The sequence below is a fragment of the Cucurbita maxima genome, unplaced genomic scaffold (genome assembly GCF_002738345.1).
Source record: "Cucurbita maxima cultivar Rimu unplaced genomic scaffold, Cmax_1.0 Cma_Scf00016, whole genome shotgun sequence".
Lineage (NCBI taxonomy): Eukaryota > Viridiplantae > Streptophyta > Magnoliopsida > Cucurbitales > Cucurbitaceae > Cucurbita > Cucurbita maxima.
In genome coordinates, this window is record NW_019272032.1 from 3185021 (window position 1) to 3197516 (window position 12496).

The 12496-nt window shown below is 36.7% G+C and overlaps 2 protein-coding genes across 3 annotated transcripts; both read right to left on the bottom strand.

The window, feature by feature from the left end:
* Positions 1-591: 591 nt before the first annotated feature.
* On the bottom strand, positions 592-4568 carry LOC111491371. 2 transcript variants are annotated; one of them, XM_023140281.1, is made up of 3 exons: positions 4227-4568; positions 1773-3741; positions 592-1426 (listed from the first exon to the last, which is right to left on the bottom strand). In XM_023140281.1, exons 2-3 carry the CDS (start codon positions 3723-3725, stop codon positions 1094-1096), a joined length of 2286 nt encoding a protein of 761 aa, XP_022996049.1. In that variant the 5' UTR covers positions 3726-3741; positions 4227-4568; the 3' UTR covers positions 592-1093. The 2 variants fall into 2 exon arrangements, with proteins under 2 accessions (XP_022996049.1, XP_022996048.1); XM_023140280.1 differs by having other exon boundaries at positions 4222-4568.
* Positions 4569-6163: 1595 nt separating this feature from the next.
* LOC111491384 lies at positions 6164-12478 on the bottom strand. The gene is made up of 8 exons (XM_023140300.1): positions 12018-12478; positions 11532-11594; positions 9795-10538; positions 9553-9687; positions 8938-9021; positions 7648-7710; positions 7480-7566; positions 6164-6932 (listed from the first exon to the last, which is right to left on the bottom strand). The coding sequence occupies exons 1-8, from the start codon at positions 12390-12392 to the stop codon at positions 6645-6647; spliced, it is 1839 nt and encodes a 612-aa protein (XP_022996068.1). The 5' UTR covers positions 12393-12478; the 3' UTR covers positions 6164-6644.
* Positions 12479-12496: the final 18 nt, after the last annotated feature.

The window sequence follows — 12496 nt, forward strand, 5'->3', positions numbered from 1 at the left end:
GACATCCTTCACATCAGGTAGAGAGAACTGAAAAAAATGTATCAGATCCCCATCGGGATCGATTGGAGAGGGGAAAGTGTGCCAGCGAGGATGCTGGCCCTGAAAGGGGTGGATTGTGAGATCTCATACTGGTTGGAGAAGGAAACGAAACATTCTTTATAAAGGTAGGAAAACTTCTCCCTATCATACGCATTTTAAGAATTTTGAGGAGCCTAAAAAGAATAATATATGCTAGTGGTGAGCTTGAGATGTTACCACCCGCTAAAGCCTCTTCAGCATAGAAAAAGGTTACCAATTTGTCCACTTTCTGAATCTTTCAAATAAAAAGAAAATGGCCCATTTTCTTGAAGCTATGAGGATTATGATCTTTACTTTTGCACAGAGCCAACAGCCAAGGAAAACCATCAAAATATCTCAACTATGTTCTCTTAATGCCCAGCTCCATGTAGTACTTTCCCATGGAAGGTTTCTTTTTCCCCAAAGAAAAGTGAAGGAATACAATAACAAGCCATACAAAATCATAGATTGAGGCCAACAAGACAATCTTTCACCAAAGATTAATAGAACCTGCTCGTTATTCGTCGCAAAAACTAGAGAAGAAATCGAACAGTAGATTCAAGACAAAACTTCTTAAAATATATATTTCTACAGATATTAACTCACTCTACCTCTTAACAATATAATGTACAAAAAGTCCAATGTGAAGGACTTGTTATCAATTGGCTACTCATCTCCCTACCACCATCTTACAATATGGACAGTTAACAAGTTATTCAGAAGGATCTGGTTTTTGAAGAATAACAAATAATGGGTCCTGCACATGACGTGAGCTCCCCAATTAGCATCTTCCCAAGTCTCTTCTACAAGTCATTTTAGCTTCTCGAAGCAAGCTCTTGCTCCGCTATACAAAAGAACTCAAATGCCCAGACTCCGAGAGCCTGCACGGTTGCTGAGTAGGTTCCTTGTACAATTTCTTCCTTTTGAGCTTTATCAGGCAGCTTCCTAACTCTAGTCAGGCAGGCGACCTCTCTAAAGTCGACGTGGAATCATCTGAAGAAGCCATAATATCTGCACTGATCCTATGACCTTTATCCTACACTTTAGCAATAGGAGAAAATGGAGGATGGAACAAATAGGATGGCGGTGTTTCTTTCGACATTCTTGTTTCTCTTTTCTTCTCCTCCATCGTGACTGTGTCGATCAAGAATTTTACTTCCTCCTCAAGAAGCACTTTTAAGGAATTAGAATGCTGCATTTCTTTTGTTTCTTCCTCCATTTGGACAGCATTACAGGCTTCAGTCGCGTGTAAAATAGCAACACAAATGGAGAATGCTTGCAATGTTGATAATCGTGCATGAAAATAGACATTGTATTGTCCATCTTTTACAACATTCATGGTCAATGCCGGAGTGGCATCCTTCACTCCCTATATCCACATAAAAAGGCAAGCATTACTACAAGAAAAATGTCTTTAAACAATTCATTGACTGAAAACTAACAATGTATCATAATAATTTAGATAGAACTGAAATACAGCATCTGAAAAAAGTTAAATCTGCAACAGGAGATCTCTGCTAAACCAAGAAAATCGATACAGACAATGCCCAGCTAAACCATTTATTGCAGTTTGACATTTTCCATTGAATGTACATGAAAAGGCATCTGAAAGATGGTTAAGCGCCTCAAGCTTTTATTCTATGTTTGTTATCAAAATCTTGATATGAAACAACAGTCAAGCATTATACTGCCAATGGAACCACTAGAAAGCTTACCTGAAGAAAAAGCTCAAAAGTCTGTTTCCTCTTTTGCGCTTGCTTTTCGGCACAGTGGCCACTGGGGGTGCCCAAAACCAGTAGAGGACAACCCATGTCCCAACCACCACAATCACAAGAACCTCCTAACCTCCATCGATCGAGTAATGTAGAAGGGCCGTGGCTTTCAACAGTTGGCAAACCGTGGTTTCCAATGGGGAGTACTACCTTCAGAGTTTCTTGAATTGTGTGATGGGGAGTTTCGTCTTTCCTTTGTTCAATCTTAGAGAGGCTTTGTATGGCTGAGTTCAATTTACTGCTTGTTTTATCACCTCTTTTATACTTCAAGCTCTCCCTTTTGCTAAATGGGATTTGCATAATAATAGATGCGGATTCCAGGTCTGGATGTAAATCTGCTGAATCCCAAGGACAAGAATCTATAGAATCATTATCACAATTTTCAGAAGCATGTTTCTTATGAAGTTTTTGTTTTTCTAGAGGAGTCCCATCATTAACACTGAAAGCTTCCCCTACTACGCCTGAATTAGAACTTATAGGAGGTTTAACAGCAGCTTGGATAGAGTTGCAACTCTCTTGAGATGCAGGACTCTGTCTAGCATGTGCAGTATCGTACAGAACGAATTCTGTGATCATCGAGTTGTCAAAACCACCATCTCTAAGTTCAGAGGATAGATAACATGAAACTTGCATCTGACCCACCATTAAGGTGCGTTTGCAGCTGTGATTCAATCCAAAACTACTTGCATTACTCTTTTTCTTATGATCTTGGGTATGAAATGTGTATACCCATTTAAAAGCGTTGCCCGTCTTCCACGTCTTGGCCACGTAGACATCTTCAGGGGAGCTCTGAGAGAACTCAAAAAACGGCATCCCATGTTTTTTTTCCAACTTGAGAGAGCCGTGTAGATGTACAGGTGAAGATGCAACAACATTATGATGATTATCATTACTCGGAAAATGAGAATCACAATCTGAGTTCATTGCTGCATTTGTGAAATCTTGCAACAAAGATTTTCTGTATGTCTTGTTTTTCTGCATGTCCATTGACTTAACAGCTTTATCCCCACCTGCTTCGATTGCATCACCGAAATGACTTCCGAAAGATTTAGATTTCATAAATGGATCCAACATTTTCCTGAATGGACTTATGTGAGCCTTTGGGGTGTATCTAAACCGTAGATCACTTCGAAGCTGGTTTTTAGGCGTTTCTATCTTAGCAGAGAGCGAGTTCGGCAATGCGTGTACCTTGTCTCTCTTGAAAAGTTTCTTGCCATTGTGAAGGGGCCCGATGCCTGTAACATTTTCAAGATGATTGCTTGAGTCTTTCAATGCAGTTTCACTGATCTCAGAACCCAAGTAGATATCAATGAAGCTATCCGATGAACGTGGGCATATGCAAGCCTTATTAACTGATGATTGATTCAGTTTTGTGTCCAAAGATTCCTCATCTGAACTACACAAAGAGTCAACAATACCAGCAACCCAAGAGGTGTAATTGTCATGTGAAATTTCTATTTTTCCTCTTTCCTCTTGAATGCTCATCCCTTCTATGTTACTTACATCTTCAGACCTCTCGTGCTTAGAACGCTGCTCGAGCACTTCATCATCTTCCAATTCAACTAGGCCAGGTGAATTGCTTTTATGAGAACTGTGATCACAGCCAACTCTAATCTCTGTAAAATCATTCTTCACATTCAATTCAAATTCTATATGTTCATTGTCTTCCAGTTCAACTAGGCTAGATGAATTGCTTTTTCGAAACCCGCGGTCGCCACAAAATCTAATCTCAGTAAAACCATCCTTTACATTCAACATAAAATCTTCATGGTTAAGTTTTTTTCTCGAGCTTCTTTCTTTAATGCTCGAATGCCGTGGAATCGATGGAAGAACAGTGTTGGGACTCAGATCCACAGTGCAAAGGCTGTCAAAGTCCAATTCTGGCTCTTGTCCCATTATGTAATCCACAGCTCTGCCAGAAAAAAGACACTAAGTTTTGAGCAAAATTCTAAGAAATTTACAGAATAATTCTAGCTACAAAAAAGAAAAGGGAAAAAATTGTAACTCAACATAGACTTAAGTTGTTGTCATCATTACAAACACTACAAAGACTTAAATTCATGTCCTCCTGAATCTAGTACAAGACAGAAGTAAAACCAAAGCTCAGAAACCAGATCTTAATAAAAGCTCAAACTGAACAAAAAGAAGCAGAACAGAATCTTTGAACTTCCAAGAAGAAGAAAAAGACTTGATTTCAGAAGCTGAGACCATCTCTACAGCAATTTAATGCTTCAAAGCACAAACAAGCAACAGGTTTCAAAAGAAAAAAAACAAAAAAAGTTCAAAATGTGAGGTCAGGGAGCAAAAGTCATTTCTTCAAACACATTGCAGTATACATTGAAGAAACCCCAGAACAAGGAACAGAAGAATTCAATTGAAAATTTAAGCTTACCCCACCAGATCTTAGAAGAGTGAAGGCAGAGAAAACCCCAAAAAACAACAGGAAGAAGCAATCATGTCGACCAATCTCTTCAGCTGAAAGCTTCAATAGAATCCATGGCAGAATGGGAAACCCCCAGATTAAGAGACGATGAAAACATACAACGATCAGAAGAGCTTGGGCAACGATCTTAATGCATAACGAGCAGAAAGCATGCGTTTAGAGAGAGAGCGAGAGGGAAAATGAGAGAAATAAAATAAGAAAGTATTAATGGGAGAGACAAGATAACTGCAAAACTCTTGTTCATGTCTACTTAAAAGGACCCACTCATCATGCTTCCTTTCTCTTCTTCCTTATTTCTCATGCACTATTATTATTTTATTTATAATAAATATTATCAATTCGGCTAATTATTTAATTTTCCCATAAGTTCAATTCATGATGTAACAATAATTTCACATATTAATGATATTCACGTAATAATAAATAAATAAGTATTTTTTTTATAATTTAATATTTTAATTACATGAACAAATAATTCTCAATAAATTAGTAATAAGAAGGATTAATGGTGTGCATCAAATAATTCTAACCTAGTTCAATAAAGCTACTAGTATGTGCCATGGTCGAAAAAATAAATTATACCCTTGGTATGACATGTATACCCATTGGTAATAGCACTCTCACTGGATTTCTGTGGGGGCAATATTGGAAATTCACGGATCATCAACTAGGATGGGAAGTGCTCTTATCAAAATAATCACTGCAGAGAAAAAAAATAACATTATTATAAGGACTTTGGGAATGCCAATATTGAAGAGTGGAATCCACAATTAATAACTGTAAGTACATCAGCCAATTACCATAAAGCCCTTTGGATCATTAAATTACCGAAAATACCTATGGTATAAAAATGTCAGATAAACCCCATCATCGTCAAAATTGTGGATCATATGCTAGTCAAAATTACCATAAAGCCCTTTAGTTGACCATGGTAAATTACCAAAATACCCATGGGATAAAACCAAGTTTTGGCTCTAGTGAAGAAAATGACATTTCTTTTGGGGGGGAAAAAAAAAGAAAAAGAAAAAGGAAATTGGAGTGATTCAAAAGCTGCAGAAAGAAGATGAAGGTTTCTATCAAAGAGAAAGAATCAAGAAATGGCGAATGGTCCAAAAGAAGAGTCAATAAAAGTTGGTCAAACAACTCTCATCTTCTTCTCTTCTTCTCTATCTTATTCTCCCAATTCTCATAAATTCCTTCTTTTTCTTCTCTTTTTTCAAGTATGCCTAAGACTTTCCTCTTATGGATCCTTTATTTTATTTTATTTTTTTATTTTATAAGTTGAAGATTCATTTTATATCAACTTTATGAAATATTATTTGGGGTAATATATAAAAAAAAATAAGTATGTAGGAAAATAATTTCTGATTTTCAAAACTTAATAATGAACCCCAACGGTCAAGTAGATTAGTTTTTTTAAAATTAAAATATATATATATAGGAAACAAAAACTGATTCTTGTATAAAAGTAACAGTAATTAGTACAGTTTAATTATCAAAATGATGATGATAATAATAATAATAATAAGCAAATATTTTCCATTTTTAAAAAACTTTTGTCAGACTTGTGGGCAAGTTTTAAAAACTGGAAATTCAAAGGAGAAACAACTGTAATATTCGATATGGAATTACAACGTAGGACACACGCCTATTTAAAAGAATTATATATCAGCGGTGGCCGAAACTTTCAACCTAACTATTTCCAACGGCCATCAATTAATATTGAATTAAATACACTTAGGTCCTTCAACCTATATCTGGTTCCCAATCTTGGTATCTTTACCTTTACAATTTTGGTTTTGGACCTTCACCGATATACTCCTGTTTGTGATTTTTAAAATAAGCTACAATAGATTAGATTAGCACAATTTGAGAGAGATATTAACAGCCATTGATGAGCAACTTCAGAAAGTTGGCCAATAAACAATAAAAGAGCACTAAGAGAGAAAGATAGAGATAGCTATTACATGTTTGGGCTTCCTTGGATAAATATAAGGCCATCTTAGCAGAGTAGGCTAAATATTTTAAAAGCTAAGGAACTAATAGGAAGCAAGCTAATCCATGAATCTAGCAAGAAAAGCTAGGGCTGCTAATGGTACCCCACCTTTCTTCAGGGATAAGTAACCTATAAGGATCATTTAGAAATCAAATTACCTCTTTACAAAACCAATACCAGCTACTATGCAAGAAGATTGTATAAACATGGAATCTACGTAAAAGTTGGGTTAGGTAATTGGTTATAACTGTAAACCTAGCTTATAGTTCACGACAGAGAAGAGGGTGGGAGAACTTAGATACATATGGCATCCTGTCTAACTGTACACTGCGATCGAACCTAAGTGTAAACAAAACATAAAACAAGGTCAGATTCCTTACTGTGCATTTTTAGCAGGTTCTGTGTTATCTTCCTTTCTAGACTTGTTTGATTTCGGGCTATCCAATACGGGCATGTATGCTTCACTCGTTTTCTTGAAGAGGTCCTCGGTGGCCTTTTCGGGTTCATGGGGACTGAGCAGACTCTTCTCCACATCTTCAAATTTGGCAGTTGCCCATGGTGCGGTGCCAACACTTTTTGTAGAATTAGTTGCCGCATCTATCGTCAGCAGAGATAGCTCATCCCTAGAGGCGTACCAAGAATGACCACAGGCAATGCACTCCAACTGGAATTGTAAAACCAGGGCCTGTTAGTACTATAAATTGATCTCCACAAGTATTTCCTAGCAATTACATTTTTTGAACCAAACTGCAAAAAGCATAACTTATAAGAGCAAAATATTTTTCAGACCAAATTGCAAAAGCATAAAGAGAACAAAATACACTGCATAGATTTTATAAACTATATTAAAAATATCTATATATATATGTAAAATGTATATATATATATATAGATATATCATCAACAGCAACAGTAAAGATGTATATATAGAGAGAGATATATCATCAACAGCAACAGTAAAGAGCATAACTCACCGACTAAGACATCTATACCTCCTATTGAAAATTCAATATCTACTCCATATTTGTGGAACTCAAAAAAGAAAGAAATAAATGAAAGGAAAGGAAAGGAAAGAAGCAAACAAACAATAACAATTAGGTCTTAGTAGAAGCATAGTTGTCAAAGGCAACGCATGCAAAGATGTTGCCATAAGTCAGGTTGATTATGTCCAGTCTAAGGCAAAGCAAAGTTCGAGAAAGAAAGAGTGGGACCTTATATCGTTCTCCATGTCCTGTTTGGATGATTTCCCTTACACCCACTTTACATTCTGTGCATCTTGAACACCGCGCTTCTGTCATCTGTTTCATGTTATATAGTATTTATCATGTGCAAATCAAATGGTAAATGAAATGAGAGGAGAAAGAGGAAAAAAAGCTGACCTGCATATGCTCGGACTCATCAGGCTCTTTAGTTGCTGCCATCTCCTCAGCAGTCAATCCATCCTGTAATGAACAATCACCGTAACTTCTACATCCTTGGTTTGAAAATGTATGTGTGTCCATGCACACTTGAGAATAATAGAAAGAGTCATGCAGCTTTTCCCATACGCAAATGAGTACACAAGTTTCTAGATAGTTAAGACCAAGGCAAACGAAATTTACCAAATCAAAAAACCGTAGTGAGAATAGTATCTAATGATGATACACATGAAAATGGGACGGAATGGATAGGGCATCCTGGTCTGTATAAAATTTTGAATTTGCAGGGCATAGCAATCCCATTTTTGAATTTGAACAGTAGATTCCAACTTATTTTTTAATTGTCATATTTTGATTACTTGTTCCTCTTGATTTTACTTTGATAATGTAATTCTAAAATAAAAATTGAACCACTCAAACAGACAATTTTAAAAAAAATGAGAAATCAAGCCTCCATTAAGAAAGATGAAAGAAAACACATAGAACAACAAAATAAAAATCAGTCTACAACAAAAAAAAAAAAAGCCTAAAAAGATTAACAAAAAAAAACTACACACTAGGGATTCTCTCTTAACAAAGTTCCACGAGTTAGCAAGAGATGTTGCCTGCCACAAGGCTCCTCCATTGTCCTTAAAAGGCAGGATGAAACCTTATGGCTAAGCTTTTCCTTTCTATTTAAAAAATTTCCATATAGTTTAAAAGAAATATATAGACTTTATGAAGCAAAAAAAAAAAGAAAAAAAAATCTGGATAAATGGGTGTGCTTGGTTACATTAATGAAACTACAAAATAGTTTATAGGAGATTTTGCACCTTTTCCAAAAATAAACAAAACGGAAGTTACTTTAAGCTCATGATGCCTTCTGGTTTCAAGCGTGATCTTATTTATTTGAACTTGACAAAAACCATCACATCTGCCCAGAAAGTTCATAACGGAGAGAAATAGCACACGTTTAAACTTTAAACAACACAAATAATAATATATATCATACAAAATCGAAAAAAAAAAAAAAGGAGAGAGCACGTTCCATAAAGAAAAGGAAGTCATAACATATTCCTAATTTGACCATCCATTTCTATGCTGATCATATTCAAATTCTATTCCGAAAAATCCACAAGGAGGTAGACACAAGAAATAATAGCAACCTAGCTCGTTAATTAAGTTATAACTGATGTTACATGGCATGGGTTATACAAGCTGAAATGATTCTAGGTGTTGAAGTTAAAACAAAAGGAGAGCTACGATTATTACCTTGAGTTCATTGGGTGACATATTCAGGATTTTTGATGGCTCCAACTCTCCATTTAACAGCCGTTGAGCTAGTAAACGATTATTCTGCAAAGAGAAATAAATCATTAACAATTCAGTAATTAATGTTAAAGATTATTACTGCACATGTGACTACGTTCTTGATGCAAAGAACATCCTGCTGTTGACCATTCCTATTCAGTGAATGCATTAAACAATGTTCACATTCAGTAGGTTGTCTCTTCCTTTCAGCTTGACCCTCAGCATATTTCTTTCTTATTGAGATGAATATAAAAAGAAAGAAAACTCAGGTGTAACAAATTCCTTATAGCAAAGGCTATCTGACGTTCGTACAGGAATTCATTGGCATGTGTTCATTTTTAAGGATTAAGAGATTTCTGTCAAGAATAAGCATCTGCCTACATTAAAGCCAGTACTATTACTAACAAGATTTTCTTTTCTTTTCTTTTTTTTCTTTTTCTTTTTTTTTTTTTTTTTTTTTGGGGGGGGGGGCAGGTGTAAGAAACCAAACTTTCTTCGAGAAAAAATGAAAGGAACTGAGCCAGTATGATTATTAATTAGTATGAAGCCACATAAAAGACTAGAGAGCTTTCTAACCTTGAGATTGAATACCAGTTGCCGCATTTTTTGGTTATACTTCTGAAAATCAGCAGAAAGGGCATCACTGGACACCTTCTCGAGAGCAGTTATGGCTGGAACTGCTGCATCCGGCCAGAGAAAAGACTTGCCGCTCTGCAAAACCAGAAAAGATATAGTCAATGTTTATTAATTACAAAGGTACGGAATAATGGTATAGCTAATCAACACATCTACCAGATTTTTGTACTCATACTTCATACCTTAGCACTGTTCTGTCCTACAATTGATGGTTCCGGATTCTTATTTTCATGGCTAACACCATTAGCAGCAGTTTGTCCCAAATCATCTTCACGTGTTTTCTCAGGAGTATAACATACATACTGAACCCCCTCCAAAAGTTTTTCCAACCATTTATCACGATGAGTTTCACCTGTTAGAACGTCAAATATTTCTAATATGGAGTAGTACTCAGATCGATTAGTTGTACAGCTTCCTGGTGTTTCAGCTTTTAAGCTGTGATCGTATCTGGTTGCCTCTGATTCATCTCTTGTAATATCAAGAGGAGAAATATTTTTTCTTTTAAAACTTCTTTTAGTCTTCAACTGATCTTCCTGGTCAGCTGGGGCATCTTCAGGCTCAATATCAGGAAGATCTCCTAACCGTGACATGGTCTTCTTAACAAGTTCATCAATTTCCTCCTGCTTAGAGTCTTCATAGTCCTTATCAGTTAGCTTCCAAAGTTTTTTTTCAACTGTGTCATACACTTTTCGAACAATAAAACCAGGATGTTGCTTCCGAACTGGAAGTTGCTTATGCAATGGAACAAAGTGCACAACGCATTTATGCATTACAGATTCTGCAGGAACCTGATCACGGTGGAAACTATAAAACAGCTCTCGAGTATCATGTGATTGCCAACTTCCACCACCCTTTCTTTCAGCTTCCTCGGGACGATAAAACCACTGCCCAGTGACCATCATGCCATCTTTGTTCTGAGTAATATCCTATCAATAGGACCAAGTTCCATTGTTCAGGGACAAGAGAGTGGCTAACTTCCTCTGCAGATTACAGGTATGTGCATACATATAAAAACAAGAACTGCCATATAACAACAGACTCAAAATATCAAGTTGAAAAAGGAAACCATGTAGTGAGAACTCCATGTCCTACAAGCTTCAAGTTCCCTCTAGATAGCAGGATAGGGTTTAGAATACGCCCCCAAAAGAATACAAATATTATCAGGTAATTGTTTCATACTCATTCTTCATGGTCTAACGAGAATGAATAGGATAGGCTACCAAAAAAGTGGCTAGCAGTTTAGAATGAGTCCAAAAATCACCTCTGCATATCCAAGTTGCCCCTTTGACTATGGAACCAATATATGGTGACCAGTCATGAGCATCTCCTTTATATGTTAATCAGCCATACATAAGGAAAATGCATCCCAACTAAATTCACGAGAAAAGGGTTAAACAGTTTTAAAAAATGAAATTATACTTTTCCAACACAAGGAGTGACCAATTGAATGAATAATGTATCAACAGTTCAAATAGAAAACGTCCAGTCATTGAATTGAGCCACAATTACATTAAGGTCAACTTCATTGTCTGTAACCTTTTGAATTTGTTTTGTGAACACCTGATTGGGATAGAGATCTTCATATAAAAATGGGGAGGCACTCCTTCAAGAAGTTCAGCAAAAATTTAAAGGAGCTCACTGCATTCACTACGTCCATTAAAAAAAAAACACATACACAGACACACAGACACACATTCTAATGCACTTCTCCCAACTCAAAGAGCCAATACATGAAAATGTGAACATTAACCTCAATATTTTAACACCCTGAAACTGCCAAAAGAAACGCCAATTTGTTCAAATAAAAGCATTGTATATCACTTATCAACGTGCATCAGAAAAGGTTCACATCACAAAATTCCAGGACATAGCAAAAGATTATATTTCAAAAATTCAGATGAAAAAATTAAGCATGTTACCTTGATAATTGCCACATAAGGTTTTTGATCCTTGTCCTCAGGAACCAGAAGTACCGGATCCTCCTACCAACAATCAGAAGGAAATTCATAAGAGCAATCAGTGATCACGAACTTCATGTTCACACGAGAACAAGTATAACGAGATGCAACTCGTCCCATGGACTCATCCTTTTAAACGTTTTATGTCCGTGTTCAAAACTACGAAGTATGCTTAAGATACCATAAAAAATGCACATGATACTATTACTTGAGATAACAAATTAAGAACATGATCCAGCATATTAGGGATATACCAAGCCCTAGCTACTGCCAACTACAAGAATCCACTTTTCACAGCTTCAGTCTCACATTTTTTTTCAAGCCCATACAACTGTCGATACTAAGTGGATTAACAAACACTGAAAAAAAATGCGAAAACTAAGTAGAATTCTAAAAGAAATATAGCAACACTAAAAACCAAACAACCAATAACACAAAGTAACTTACGAGATCATATCTGTTCCCATCATATTCAAACGCATTGTAATGGCTCTTCCTTCCCCTCCCTTTCCCAGAAACCCTAACAGCATCCCCAACCGGCTTCGCGTCCTCTTGCGACTGATCGTCCTCATTTTCATCATCTGCCTGCTGTTTATACGCTTCCACCTCCTTCTCTCCCTTGTTTCTACTCCTTCTACTCCTTCGATTTCTCTCTTCCCCTTCCTCCTCCTGCTCCTCCTCCTCTTCCTCTATGAACTTCATCTTCTTCCTCTTCCTCCGAATTGGCATGTTGTCGTCTGAATTAGAGAATTGCTGCTTCGTTGCCGGCACTTCATCTTCCTCATCGCTAGTGGAAACCTGAGCAAATCTTCGGTTCCCCATCGTGAAAATGGGCGAGAGCTTCCTATCAATGGCCGATGTTCAGTCTTCGAATCTCTATCTGTGACCGAAATCGTTTTTGGTTTTCGCGGGGGGGGGGGGGGGGG